This window comes from Schistocerca nitens, chromosome 3 (assembly GCF_023898315.1).
Source record: "Schistocerca nitens isolate TAMUIC-IGC-003100 chromosome 3, iqSchNite1.1, whole genome shotgun sequence".
NCBI lineage: Eukaryota > Metazoa > Arthropoda > Insecta > Orthoptera > Acrididae > Schistocerca > Schistocerca nitens.
The window spans coordinates 620,806,411-620,822,032 of NC_064616.1; the positions used below are offsets into that span (position 1 = coordinate 620,806,411).

The following is a 15,622-nucleotide window of genomic DNA, read 5'->3' on the forward strand; positions in this document are numbered from 1 at the left end:
TGTGAAGAGTTTAGTAGTTCGTATAGGCCCCGGGAGTAGACAACATTCCAATAGAACTACTGACGGCCTTGGGAGAGCCAGTCCTGACAAAACTCTACCATCTGGTGAGCAAGATGTATGACACAGACGAAATTCCCTCAGACTTCAAGAAGAATATAATAATTCCAATCCCAAAGAAAGCAGGTGTTGACAGATGTGAAAATTACTGAACTATCAGTTTAATAAGTCACAGCTGCAAAATACTAACACGAATTCTTTACAGATGAATGGAAAAACTGGTAGAAGCTGACATCGGGGAAGATCAGTTTGGATTCCGTAGAAATATTGGAACACGTGAGGCAATACTGACCTTACAACTTATCTTAGAAGAAAGATTAAGGAAAGGCAAACCTACGTTTCTAGCATTTGTAGACTTAGAGAAAGCTTTTGACAATGTTGACTGGAATACTCTCTTCCAAATTCTAAAGGTGGCAGGGGTAAAATACAGGGAGCGAAAGGCTATTTACAATTTGTACAGAAAGCAGATGGCAGTTATAAGAGTCGAGGGCCATGAAAGGGAAGCAGTGGTTGGGAAGGGAATGAGACAGGGTTGTAGCCTCTCCCCAATGTTATTCAATCTGTATATTGAGCAAGCAGTAAAGGAAACAAAAGAAAAATACGGAGTAGGTATTAAAATCCATGGAAAAGAAATAAAAACTTTGAGGTTCGCCGATGACATTGTAATTCTGTCAGAGACAGCAAAGGACTTGGAAGAGCAGTTGAACGGAATGGACAGTGTCTTGAAAGGAGGATTTAAGATGAACATCAACAAAAGCAAAACGAGGATCATGGAATGTAGTCGAATTAAGTCGGGTGATGCTGAGGGAATTAGATTAGGAAATGAGACACTTAAAGTAGTAAAGGAGTTTTGCTATTTAGGGAGTAAAATAACTGATGATGGTCGAAGTAGAGAAGATATCAAATGTAGACTGGCAATGGCAAGGAAAGCGTTTCTGAAGAAGAGAAATTTGTTAACATCGAGTATAGATTTAAGTGTCAGGAAGTCGTTTCTGAAAATATTTGTATGGAGTGTAGCCATGTATGGAAGTGAAACATGGACGATAAATAGTTTGGACAGGAGGAGAATAGAAGCTTTTGAAATGTGGTGCTACAGAAGAATGCTGAAGATTAGATGGGTAGATCACATACCTAATGAGGAGGTATTAAACAGAATTGGGGAGAAGAGGAGTTTGTGACACAACTTGATGAGAAGAAGGGACCGGTTGGTAGGACATGTTCTGAGGCATCAAGGGATCACAAATTTAGCATTAGAGGGCAGCGTGGAGGGTAAAAATCGTAGAGGGAGACCAAGAGATGAATACACTAAGCAGATTCAGAAGGATGTAGGTTGCAGTAGGTACTGGGAGATTAAGAAACTTGCACAGGATAGCGTTGCATGGAGAGCTGCATCAAACCAGTCTCAGAACTGAAGACCACAACAACAACAACATGTGAACACTGTACTGGGCAGCTGAGAGTGCCAGAATAGATATTACTAATATATAGATATAGAGACAAAGTGTAAGTAGGCCAGTAAGTGGAATATTCAGTAGCTAGAAATATATCAGCACAAAATATGACTGAACCAACTCAAGAATATTGATAGTTATGTTTCATTGTAAAGTAAAAGCTTTGTAAAGTAATAATTATAGCTTTCAAAGTTTTCATGATGATCGTAAAGAAGAACAGCAATGATATATTGGTAATGCAATCAGAGGAACTAAGTTGGGTCTATGTTGAAACAAACCTTTTGTAACACATATAGGCAATTGGTGGTCTTCAGGCATCACTGCAAGGCAAGTTCATGAACCTAGTCCACAGATGTGCAAGTGATAAGCTTATTGGACACAAAGGACAGAGGCAGCACAAGGCAGGAGGCAAACATCATTGCAACAATGTAGCAAACCGTATGACTATCCCCAGTCCCATAATGATCACTGGATTTCATTACCAAAGGAAGTAGACCTGATGGAGAACCCAGAGCCACCAAATCTGTATCTAAATGACAAACAGCCAGATGAGTATGATGAAGTAGTGTACCGTGTGTTGAAACAAGTCATAAAATTGTAACCAAAAAGGGTAAAGAAGAAAATAGATGTTACATAGCCTAAAGAAGGTCTAGTAAGGCAAATCATTGTATTATTAAATACGATTGTGTTTGTGTCTAATATATAAGCATGTGAAATTTTTTTATAACAATATGTATGTTTTTGTTTATCATATTAAAATCTGTTACATTCCACAAAAGATAAAGGACCATATAAAGAATTAGTAATAAACAGTAAGCTAAAAGTAGCTAAATGATCAATATATTTATTGTAAAAGAATTTGAAGTTAAGTGTAATTGTATAAAATTTCATGATAGCAATTTGAAGAGAGACCATAAAACAGAGTTACAAGTATTGCTGTTTAAAAGTGCTGGAGTTTCTAAACGAGAAACTCTAGAAAAACTCATTCTGAAATTATTTGCTTTTGGAAGAAAAATATTGTGAAAAACTATACTTACAGGCATTAGGCCATGTTGCAAAAGATCTTTTATGCTCACAGCAAGCTTTTTCCTAACTGCAGATGTTAATGCAGCATTGCATAGTAAAGCTGAATCATGATCAGAATCTGACATATAATCTGCATCAACATTTTTTACAGGGTTTAGGATCAATGACAGAACTTCATCCACTGCAAGTTCCAATCGAGCTCTTAAATCCCTATAAACAAAAGAACAGGAACAGTGACAGGTGAATTCATTTGGTATTATAATTAACAATAACTACTATTTTTCACACATAAAATACAATTAACAGATTTGGATTATTACAGGTAAGTATTATCAGCAATGGAAATGTAGTAAGTAAAATAAGCATAAGAATAATGTAATCATATTTCAAGAAGCAATCAGACGGTAATCAGGATGAGTTATTAGATTAGATTAGATTAGATTTACTTTCATTCCAATTGATCCGTAGTGAGGAGGTCCTCCAGGATGTGGAACATGTCAGAAAAACAACAATACATGACAAATATTTACAACTAAAACAAATAAGCTAATGTACCATTCCACAGGTCCCAAGTGGAATGATCGTCATTTTTTAATGAACACTAAGAGTCATTTTACAAATACTAATGCACTGAATTTAAAATAAAAAAGTTTTTTATTTATTTATAAGGTAATAAACATGTAATACAACTACTGTAATACTTATTTAAAATGAACACATTACTGCACTGAAATGGTGCAGAAGTTAGATTATACTTACACACACACACACACACACACACACACACACACACACAAATTTTCAATGAACACATTACTGCACTGAAATTGTGCAGAAGTTATGTTGCACTTATATACAAATCAGTTGGTTTTACTAAGAAATTCATCAATGGAGTAGAAGGAGTTGGCCACCAATAAATCCTTTAGGCTTCTCTTAAACTGAATTTCATTGGTTGTTAAGCTTTTTATGGCTGCTGGCAAGTTATTGAAAATGTGTGTTCCTGAATAATGCACACCTTTTTGTACAAGACTAAGTGACTTTAAATCCTTGTGAAGATTATTCTTATTTCTAGTATGGATTCCATGAATTGAGCTGTTGGTTTGAAAAAGTGATATATTTTTAATGACAAATTTCATTAAGGAATAAATATATTGGGAAGCAGTAGTTAGTATCCCTAGTTCCCTAAACAGGCTTCTGCAGGATGTTCTTGAGTTCACACCACACATAACTCTTACTGCACGTTTTTGTGCCCGGAAAACTTTAGTTTGGCTTGATGAATTACCCCAAAAAATAATCCCATATGACATTATGGAATGAAAGTAAGCATAGTATGTCAGCTTTTTCATTTTTATATCCACTATGTCTGACAGAATTCGCATTGCAAACAGAGATTTGTTAAGACGCTTCAGCAATTCTGTGGTGCGCTCCTCCCACTTGAATTTATTATCAAGCTGTAATCCCAAGAATTTAACACTGTCCACTTCTTCTATCTTCTTGTCATCATATGTTAGACATATACTCTTGGGACACCCCTTACAAGTTCTGAACTGCATGTAGTGTGTTTTTTCAAAGTTTAGTGACAAAGAATTGGCTAGGAACCAGTGATTAATGTCCACAAATATTTTATTGGCTGATCTTTCTAAGACTACACTTGATTTGCTATTTATTGCAATGTTTGTATCATCGGCAAACAAAACAAACTTGGCATCTGGTAATGTTACTGATGAAAGGTCATTGATATAATTGATATACACAAGAAAAGGTAAGGGCCCCAAAATGGAACCTTGTGGGACCCCACATGTAATTAGTTCCCAGTTGGATGATGCCTGATAGCTTGATACATGTCTCTTTCCTAATAACACCCTTTGTTTCCTGCCAGAGATATAAGATTTGAACCATTTTGCAGCATTTCCTGTTACACTATAATATTCTAGTTTACTTAAAAGGATATTGTGATTTACACAGTCAAATGCCTTTGACAGATCACAAAATATACCAGTTGCCTGCAATTTTTTGTCTAATGAACTAAGCACATTTTCACTGTAAGTGTAGATAGCCTTCTCAATATCAGAACCTTTTAGAAACCCAAACTGTGACTTTGACAGTATGTTATTTGAGATAAGATGGTTATAAAGATGACTGTACATTACTTTTTCGAAAATTTTTGAGAATGCTGGCAACAGTGAAATTGGACGGAAATTTGATGCTATTTCTTTATCTCCCTTCTTAAACAGTGGCTTAACTTCAGCATATTTCAGCCATTCAGGAAATATTCCACTGATAAACGACTGGTTACACAGATAGCTTAATATGTTACTTAGCTCAGAATCACATTCTTTAATTAACTTTGTTGATATTTCATCATACCCACTAGATGTTTTTGATTTTAAAGATTTTATGATGGACATTATTTCTGTTGGGGTAGTGAGGGTCAAATTCATATTATGGAAGTTACTTGAAATGTCTGGTCTAAGGTAATCCATAGCAGCATCTACCGAACCTGACAACCCCATCTTTTCAGTAACAGTTATAAAATGTTTGTTAAAAAGTTCTGCAACACTATACACATCTGTCACCAATATATCATTTACTCTTAATGCTATTTGTTCCTCTTCATGTCTGGTTCTACCGGTCTCCTCCTTCACTATATCCCATATTGTCTTAATATTGTTATCTGATATGACTATCTTTTCCTTGTAATATATCTGCTTTGACATCCGTATTACAGTCTTTAATATTTTGCAGTATTTCTTATAATGTGCTATAGCATCAACATTGGAAATGTTTCGGATTGACAGATACAGTTTTCTTTTTGTTTTACAAGATACCCCTATTCCCCGAGTAATCCATGGCTTCTTTGTAGACTTTGCTCTAACCTTGGTAAGTTTTGGGGGAAAGCAGTGTTCGAATAAGGTAAGCACTTTATTAGCAAAAATGTTATATTTTTCATTCATGCCATGAGCACTGTAAACATCAATCCAGTGAATGTCTCTGAGGAGTGTCCTAAAATAATCAATTTTTGGCTTACTGATTACCCTCTTGAGCTCAGATTTAACAGATTTTATATCCTGTTCAGTATTGACATTTAACAGAAGGAACTGCATGTCATGGTCTGAGAGGCCATTGACTATTGGTTTTGTAATATAATTTTGTTCATTGGACTTTTCTATAAAGATATTATCAATGGCTGTTTGTGAGCAAGTGGCTATCCTAGTGGGGAACTTTACAGTGGGAATTAAGTTGAATGATAGTGTTACTAAGTCAAAGAAGTTCTTATTGGGAGAGTCTTTAAGGAAATCTACATTGAAATCACCAGCAACCACTATTTCTTTGTTTTTGGTTGTTAAATGGGCCAGTTATGTAATATACTTAAAATGACACACATAATACTGGAACTAAACTACCCAGTTTACAGTAAAATGAAATTGTCACTTGGTGTAGGTGTGATTTTTAAGAAATTGACAAAATAATTACAGTATACAAATAGTTTAAGAAGATTGCATCAGTTTCTTTAGACATTTCAAATATTACATTGGAGATTAAACAGAACAAACCCATTAACAAGAAGACTGTTATAGTTTCAGAAAATTGCATGGCAAGGCCATAATTCCAACATAAATACAGACAATAAGTTGTTTACAAGGAACACAGCAACCATCACAACCACGTAAATATGAAAGTTTAATATCGAAAATAAATCAGATTAGAGCACATATATACCACAGAGACTTTTGAAATATTTATGAAACTTTTTACGACCTAAACTATAATCCAATTGGCAGGTTGTGAGGAATGGGTAAGAGCCACTGTGGCTCAATAGCCATGTTAGAAAGTTGTCCAACAGCAAAGAGACCTTCACCACAGATTCAAATGAAATCAAAGCACAGTTTATTTATTTATTTATTCCATGTGATCTGATGGTACACAGTGTGTTACAGATGTCGGAAAATGTCAGTTAGCATTGTTAACATATATCAACATATAGTATCCTAATGTATTGTATTGCAAAGATTGGTTAAGTTTACTTCACTCCGTTGCTCAATGTTTTCAATTTAACATAAACTAGCTGACCCAGCAAACTCTGTTCTGCCTGAAAGCCAATAAATAATCAGATTTTGGATGTTAAGTTCAATTTTTTATTAGGAAATACAAATAAAAAATTAAGTATTTTAATGAGTCTTTATTCTTTATGTTTTTTAGTGCATAGCTTCCACTTTTCAATTAAGTACCTTGTGATACAAGCCATTTTTTGTTTTATTATCAGGCACAAGAACAAACAACACAGATGGTCTTCCGACTTGTGAACATACCACATATAATTGACTATGTGAAAAACATGGATATTCCAGATTTAAACCACAAATTTTCAAGGATTGGCCTTGTGATTTGTTAATGGTCATGGAAAATGCAAGATGGATCGGAAATTGATGTCTTTTAAACTCAAACGGCATATTGGTTGTGATCATCGAGATGCTGATCTCTGTTGTTCGCTCGACAATTTCGCATTGCTAACCGAGCCGTTTCATGGGCTGCCACACTTTGCTCTTGTGATTGAGAAGCACGAAGTCGAGCCACACTAATGTGGCGCTCTTCACGGGCAATTTGTTGTTCTTCTTCAGTCCTTTCATTCGCAATGTTTTGTATCCTTCTTGCATTACGGCTTTGTCAAGAAATATTTGATCGTCTTGGTCACGGCATTGTTAATGATGATTCAAAGAAAATACAAATTATTTCTGTATATTTTTAATTAATGATATATACTGATACTTAACCATAGATGTTTAGCTGTCATTTGCGTTTTGTTATTTCATGTCAGATGTGTTTTTATTATATCACGTTTTATAGTGACGTTTAACTGACATTTGCGTTTTGTTATTCCATGCCAGATGCATTTTTGTTATACCACGTTTTATAGCAGTCGAACGGGATAAAAAGTATCCTATGTCTGTCTCCTGGTTCTAAGTTACCTCTCCACCAATTTTCAGCCAAATCGGTCCAGCCGTTCTTGAGTTATAAATAGTGTAACTAACACGACTTACCTTTCCTGTATGTGTATTCCATTTCAGGTTATCTTGAACACTGGGACCCAGGAATTTGAAAACAGTGTCAGTAATAGATAGCAAGATTACTGTTCTAGGTATTTATTTATAGAGTAAAAACAGTGACACAACAAATATGACTTCACGGCTTTGCTAAATTTTATGTTGTCTTCGATGGACTTAATACTAATGGGAAGATGGTTGAACAGTTGGAGGCCCATGTGGAAAGCTCCCTTTTTACCCAGTTGAGTGTTTGTACATAAAACATGTAGATTTGAGTTTTTCCTGGTGTTGTGTTTATGTATTTCATTATTTTTTATGCCTCTGGAGTCAGTTGGCACTACATGGTTTCTGAAAAATTTTAGAGTCTCAAGAATGTATAGGGAAGGCAGTGTAAGGATTTCCAACTTTCTGAAGATGGGTTTGCAGGAGTCTCTTGGTTTGCTCCCAGTAATAATCCTCATTGCTCTCTTCTGGAATTTTGAATGTGCTCAGGGCAGTTGGAAAATTTCCCCAGAATATCACACCATATTTTAGGTGGGCTTGTATGTAAGTGTAGTAACCACTGGTTACTGTTTTCAGGCAAGCACACAATTTCAGTACACTCAAAGCACAACAGGCAGTGCTAATTCTGGGGCATTTACCTTTCCTGTATGTGTATTCCATTTCAGGTTATCTTGAACACACAGACCCAGGAATTTGAAAACAGTGTCAGTATCTATTGGCTGGTTATTTACAGTGACATGTGGCTGAGAGAAATTTGCATTTTGTGTTGTGTGAAAGTTCATGGAAGTTGTCTTTTTGGTGTTGATAGTTAAGCTGTTGATTTTAGCCCAGTTGCTGGGTTGTTCAGTGGCCAAGTTCACAGCTTTTTGCACAGCCTCTGTATTCTCCCCTTTGAGGAGTACAGTTGTGTCATCAGCAGATATTATTGTTTTGTGTGCATCTACATTCAGGATTATTATGATTATTAGTGTTTTAGGGCGCACAACAGCGAAGCATTCAGGCTCAAGTCATTAATATACAGGAGGAAAAGTAGAGGTCCCAATACTAAGCCATGTGTTACACCTTGCTTTACAGTTTCATTACTCGAGAGTATTTCAGTTATTGAGTTGGTTTGTCTATTAGTGTATTTCATGCTGACTCTCGGCGTCCGATTGGTTAGGAATGAAGCAGTCCAATTGTTTGCAATTCCTCTGATACCATAGTGTTCTATTTTTTCCAGCAATATTTTGTGGTCAACAGTGTCAAAAACCTTTGACAGATCCAGAAATATGCCTGTTATGGATTGTTTTTTATCTAACAGGTCTAATAGCATATTTATGCAATCATATACTGCAGTTTCAGTAGATTTGTTGCTTCTGAACCTATGTTGGGCTAAACTTACTAAATCTTTTTTTTTTCCCAATGAAGTCCATCATCAGTTTTTTGTACATTATTTTTTCAAAATCTTTAGAAAAGCAGGATGAGTTTGAGATAGGCCTGTAGTTATTCATATTCTTATTATCACCTTTTTTTGAAGACAGGAATTACTTTAGAAAGTTTCAGAGCTTCAGGTAAAGTACCTGCTTCGGAAGAACAGTCACAGAGGTGAGTTAATGGTTCAACAATTGTGTGTACACAATTTTTGATAACAACTGCTGGGATACCATCATTTCCAGCTGAATATGAATTTTTTAACTCTCTGAGGGCTTTTGCAACATCATTTTCTGTGACTTTGGTAATGAAAATTGACTCTGCACATTTGTGATATTTTTGGTTTCCTGGTTGGTACTTTGTGTTAGGATTATTTTTTGACCAGTTTTTCAGCTATGTTCGTAAAGAATTTGTTGAAAGAGTTCACCACAACTTCGGGATCAGATATAGTTTCATTGTTGAGTTTGATTTCTATGTTCATGTGTATAGCTTTGATTTCCCCTCTTTCCCTTTCTATAATATTCCACATCGCTTTTACTTTATTGCTGGATCTGTCAATGTACTCATCATTTTGCATCCTTTTTGCCTGTCTTATCACTCTTCTTAGGATACATGTGTAGTTTTTATAGTATTCTGTTAGTTGGGGGGAGTCACTACTTTGTTTACATAACATGTGGAGTATTCTTTCATGTTTGCAAGAGATTTTTTTAGCTGGTGTAATCAAAGTCTTGTTTCTCTTATTATTATTATTTATTCTTATTGGTTTTTGTGGAAAAGCCTCTTTAAAGTGGTGGATCATTGTGTCAAGAAATATGTTGAATTTCATGTTAACATCATTGGATGCGTACATCTCTGTCCACTTTTCTTTACTAAGGAGGTCATTTAGCTTGTTCAAGTTATCTTGAGTGATAAACCTTTGTTAACGTTTTAGGTGAGCCTGGGTTTGAGGTATCTTTGCTAACATCAACCTTTAGAATCACAGCTTGGTGGTCGCTGAATCCTGCATTGTGTACTTCTAATGTTGGGTTAAGTTATTTCTATTTGCAAAAATTTTATCTAGAGCTGTCTTGGATGTGGGTGTTATTCTAGTGGGCTCATTTACAAGTCCATGCAGATTATAAGTTTTTGCAATGTTAATCAATGTCTCCCTGTTTCTGTTGTGGGTGAGAAAGTCTATATTAAAGTCACCACATATAATTACATCCTGTTTCCACTGACTTATTTTGGATAGAAACAAGTCCATTTGTAACAGAAAATCATCAATACTACTTGAGGGGGGATGGTAAATTGTAGCTACAATTAGATTTACCGTATTTACTCGAATCCAAACCGCACTCGAATCTAAGCCGCACCTGAAAAATGAGACTTGAAATAAAGGAAAAAAAAATTTCCCGAATCTAAGCCGCACCTGAAATTTGAGACTCGAAATTCAAGGGGGGAGAAAAGTTTTAGGCCGCACCTCCAAATCGAAACAAAGTTGGTCCATTGTAATATGAGACACAATTTAGGTCCAATGAATGATGATACAGCCACAGTAGTTTGGTTCGAGTCGTAAGCTTAGCAGTTAAGCTTTACCAGGTAGCCATTGCTATGCATCAGGCACTCCGTCCGTATTTATGCGGTTACCCTTCCTTTTTCACACGCTTCGTCTGGTTTGAATCGGTTGCTTATTTTACTTTGATCTGATAAGTGCTGTTTTCTTTGTTATAGGTGTTTACGTCACTCTAAGCTGAAAATGCATTACTGTATTGTGTCATGCATTGTTTGTCGCATTCTGATAGTGCGTGTTTACGGCCCGTCGCCGCTCGCGGCATGGCTGGCTTTTGTGGGCGCTACCACCGCTTAGAAAAAAAAAGGGTAGAGAGAGAGAGGAATCGTCTCATTAGCGAAACAATGGCAAGAGACTGCTATTTGTTGTTACTTACACTGCTGCTTTCTTTGATAATGATCAACAAGAACCAAATAATAGACTGCATATGGTAGAACATGTTTTGAACGAGAGTTAGGCGAAAATTTTTCTCCATTTAAAAATCTTTGTGGCTGCTTCTATAGTACATCAAATTCTGCACAGAAATTAGTCATCTTAGATTTAAAAATCTAGTCAGTTGCCGTGCTTCATTTCTGACTGTATGACTATTAGGCATAAGAATAATACGAATATAAACATGACACGATACGTATATTCTTCCGCGTTTGTTGTTGTCTCACTCTAGTTTCGTACTTTATTAGGTAGACAGGATTTAAATGAGACAGTAGCAAACACAAAAGAATACATGGCAAAATGTTTATATTCGAATAATTCTTAAGGTGAAGAGAATACTACATGTGATTCGCATTTCATCAGGTTCCTATTAGCAACCATCCCTTCTCAAAGGTAGGAAAAAATTCAGAACGTAGAGTTGGCCATATTGACAAACATCAGTCTTGCCAGTCGGATTTTCGTAGTACATTGAAATTCTGCTACATTCGAAGATGAACAAAACAGAATTTGTATTTACTTCATTGGCTAATGTATGAAAATGTAGTTGTCGAAACTCAGGGCGGAGAAGAAAAGCTCGTCTTCCACCTTTTTTTAAAAAATTTTTTTACTGACGCAGAGGTTTTGGCGCCAGTATTTATCTTTGTGCCTACATAGCATCCCTGTGTAGCGCTACATATATTCGATGGCAGAAGTTTGTTGTGGCAGCACCTATCAACATTTTTCACAATTTCCACTTGCTTTGCACTCGATTCTAAGCCACAGGCGGTTTTTTGGATTACAAAAATCGGAAATAAAGTGCGGCTTAGATTCAAGTAAATACGGTAGATCTGTAAGCTTTATGGCTACACATTCAAAGATCTGGTCTGTTCCTATTTCCTTTAGGGTAGGAAGTGGGCTATATTCAAGCTGGCAACCCCATCATGTCCATCATTTGATCTTGAGTAGTGTTCACACAATTTGAAATTTGATAGTGAGATTAACTTAACTACATCAGTGCAGAGCCAGTGCTCTGCTAGGCATACTACTGAGTTTACTGGTCAGCAAAATGCTTAAGTCATCAGTTTTGTTGCTTAAGCATTGGACATTGTGATAATAGATTTTCAAGGTCTGAGTGGGGTTTACTTAGGGGGCTCGAAGTCATATTTACTGTGTCACTGAACTTCAGTTTAAATTGTGCTGTGTTCCAGATATGTTGATTTCCGAGCAGTTGTGCGGGTTCTGTTGGTCGTCCTTGGCAGCCAACTCATCTTCCAGGTGGTCCTGAAAACTACCCACATGCACATCACACTACTAAGGCATCACATTGTCATTTTAGAGGGCTGTCTCAATAATGTTCACCATAACATTATTGATCCTTTCAGGTTCCTGACCTTTTTGAGGGGTCAGGGGGTGTGTGTTTCAACTCTGTGATTTGTCTAGTGTAGTTTGCACAGTATGGCCACTATTACTCTTTTTATTTCCCATCTTGTTTGCCTTGATCCATTTGCTCATAAGCATCTGTTTATGGTTTCTGACTTTTGGTTTCTTATTGTCTCCCATACTTGTCAGGAAGGCCAGTCTATTGCAGATAATCTCCTCGCCACATTTGTTTAGGTGGAAACCATGTGTTCTGAAGTGGTTTCTGGCTAGTCTCTCTATTTCAAAGTTCACAGCAATTCTTTTTTTGTATGTATGTTTTGCTAAAATCAGTGCTTGTATCAGGTGGAGGTTTGCAGTATTAATTTTACTATTTAAATTATGAACATCATATCTCCTGGGTATAGGATGGATAATGATATTCATTTTGTGACTTAGAGTGAGTATTGGTTCCAATGGTTCTACCACATGTTTCATCATTAGATCAAGAGGTTTGTCTGTCTCATTAGAACCCCCCCCCCCCCCCCCATTACAATCAAAGTATCACATGTACTGAAGCTTCTTGTCATATTTTCTGCGTTTTTTACCATCTCTTTTAGTGGAGCGCCAGGTTTTACTATGCTTTTTACCTGGTATGAGGCCCCTTATTTGTCTTGCAGTATTTGAGCACTGTCTCTTCCATGACTGTCACTTAATATTTGTACTTTCATTTTTCCTGAGATTTTCTTGTTATTTAACATTCTGTAATTTCTTTCATTTTTGTCCTGCACATATATTGATGCTTGAGCAATTATGTTGTGTGTGGCAGATTGTTCACTTTGGGTTAATTTTTGCGTAAGATCTTGTGCAATGTTAGACTGTAAATTGACCTTGCTAGCATCTTGCACCAGGTGGTTATCAGAAGTTACAATTCTATAATCACTTTCTGGATCCAATTCACGTAGGCCTACCCTCATATTAGCTTCATTTTCCATGGCAATTTGTTTACATGCTGATTGTACAGGGCTACGATCACCCATGATTTCTGTTAGTATTCAGGATTGCACTCTGAGCATGATTTACGGCTTGACTGCTTCTCATAGTATGCTGTCCCGTCAAACACCAGTTTTTGTTACTGATATTTATGTTCGGGGTGCGGATAACGAGTTCATTGTTCGTGGGTTTATTGGTTACTGTCAGTTCAAGTTCATTACACTTCACTAATAGTCCTCGATATTTCATCAGTAGGCTTTCATGCTTGAGGCTAAGGACCATTATTTCTTGTTTCAACAACGTAATTATGTGATCCTGCATTTTTAGTGTATTGTTTACTTTGGATTCTGTAGCTAGTATGATGCAGGTCCACTGATCTTCACTGTTAAAGTATTTCAGGTTAACTTTGACGCATTTTTCGTGGTACCAGTAATTACAGTTAATACACAGAACACCTCGTATAACTCTTTTTGAACATACTTTGCACTTATTACGGTGAAAATTCGTTGGAATTGCAGCATCGGCAATTTTTACACTTTTACCCGGTGCCATCTTGATTATGGCAGCAAAAATAAATGCTGAATTATATCAAGATGAACATAATGAGAGAAATCTGAGATGTGTTCAGTGAATTTGAGAGAAAAATTTAAAAAAACTGATCTTATTAAAACTCTTAAGTTTTTGTCTTGCATAAAGTCAGTAAGAAGATCAAAAATCTTCTATTTAGTTACTCAATGACTGTATTATCACCAGAATGGTAGATTGAGAGAAGACTGAATTACTGAATTCAGTCTTCCAAAATTGTTTCACTGTGTGAAGATCGTAATACAGTTCTTTCTTTTATTACAGACCTTTATCACTGACATCAGTCTGTTCTAGAATTATGGAATATATTTTCTATTCTACTCTATAAAAATCAAGATGAATTCCATTACCAGAGAACTCTGAAACATGGCTCACTCTGTTCAGCCATAAGAGCCAGGCAGATGAAGATAACAGTTCCCAAGTTGATGCTGTGTTCCTCGACTTCTGGAAGATACTCAATACAGTCCAACACTTTTGTTTAGTGAACAAAAGACAAACTTACCAAGTATGATGTCAGGTGACTGAATTCAGGACTTCCTAGGGGATAGAAGTACACACATTGTTCTTAATGAAATTAAATTGACAGATGTGAAGGTAATTTTGGTAGTACCCCAAGGATTATAGGTATATTACTGTTTACAATATTCATAAATGATCTACTGGACAATGTTAGAATATCTGTGAAGTTGTTTCCAGATGATGTCATTATCCATGCCAGATGACTGTAGTGAAATGCTGGAATAGTTGTAGAGGATCAATGATTGGTGCACCACATGGTAATTGATCCCAAATATATATAATTGTAAGATATTGCATATATATAAATGCAAACAGACCCGTTACTATTTGATTATACTACTGGCAATAAGTCACTGGCAATGTATAACAAATGTAAAAGTCTAGAGAGTACCTGCCCAGACTGACCTAATGTGAAATGATCGCATAAAACGACTAGTAGGAAAAGCAGGTACCAAGCTGAGATTCATTGGAAGGATCTTAAGGAAACGTAATTCATACAAAAAATAAGTGGCTCCCAAAACATTTACTCAGCCTACTCTCAAATCTTGCTCAGCAATCTGGGATCCTTATCTTATTGGATTATTGGAGTACATAGAAGATCCAACAAAGAGCAGTGCTTTTCTTTACAGGATGGTGAGTGTTACTCAACAAACTGCAGTTTACAGACACTACAAGAGAAGCATTTTGTATCACTGAGAAGCTTACTGTTGAATTTCTGAGAGCATAAGTGCCAAGAAGAGGCCAGCAACAATTCACTTCCTCTCATATACGTCTCATAAGTTTACTAACAGTCATCCTTGTCAAGCTCCAACGCCAATGGGACAAGAAGAAAGATACATGTTGATGTAAGTGAAGGCAACACCCATAAGTCTTCATACAATTTTCGGGTACAAATCATTATCCCCCTCTCATAGTAACACACTGAAAGTTTCTGTGGTCATCATACAGTAGAGATGTCCATCTCCCATTTCATACATGGTGAACATGCACAGGTGTCCACAGAAATTTATCCAGGAGGGAGCAAATTCTAAAACTGTGATTTTTGCTATATCCAGTTTGGTGAGTTTGAGAATCTGTTGTTCCCTGAATACTAATTTTGACAAAATGCATACAAAACTATTTGTATCTCAAGGGATTGATGATTATCCACTTAGTACTTTTAAGGTAGGTTCCTTTGACACCTAAACAGTATGTGTATTCCAATAGTGTATGAAGTCTTT

At 36.2% G+C, this 15,622-nt stretch overlaps 1 protein-coding gene across 2 annotated transcripts in view; it reads right to left on the bottom strand.

Moving 5' to 3' along the window:
* The window catches only part of LOC126248560 (RUN domain-containing protein 1-like), a 177,681-nt gene that overhangs the window by 55,448 nt on the left and 106,611 nt on the right, over positions 1-15,622 (bottom strand). For both annotated transcript variants that reach the window (XM_049949650.1, XM_049949649.1), the window contains exon 9: positions 2,546-2,744. In XM_049949650.1, coding sequence (XP_049805607.1) covers positions 2,546-2,744 — 199 coding nt within the window. The remainder of the gene's footprint in view (positions 1-2,545; positions 2,745-15,622) is intronic.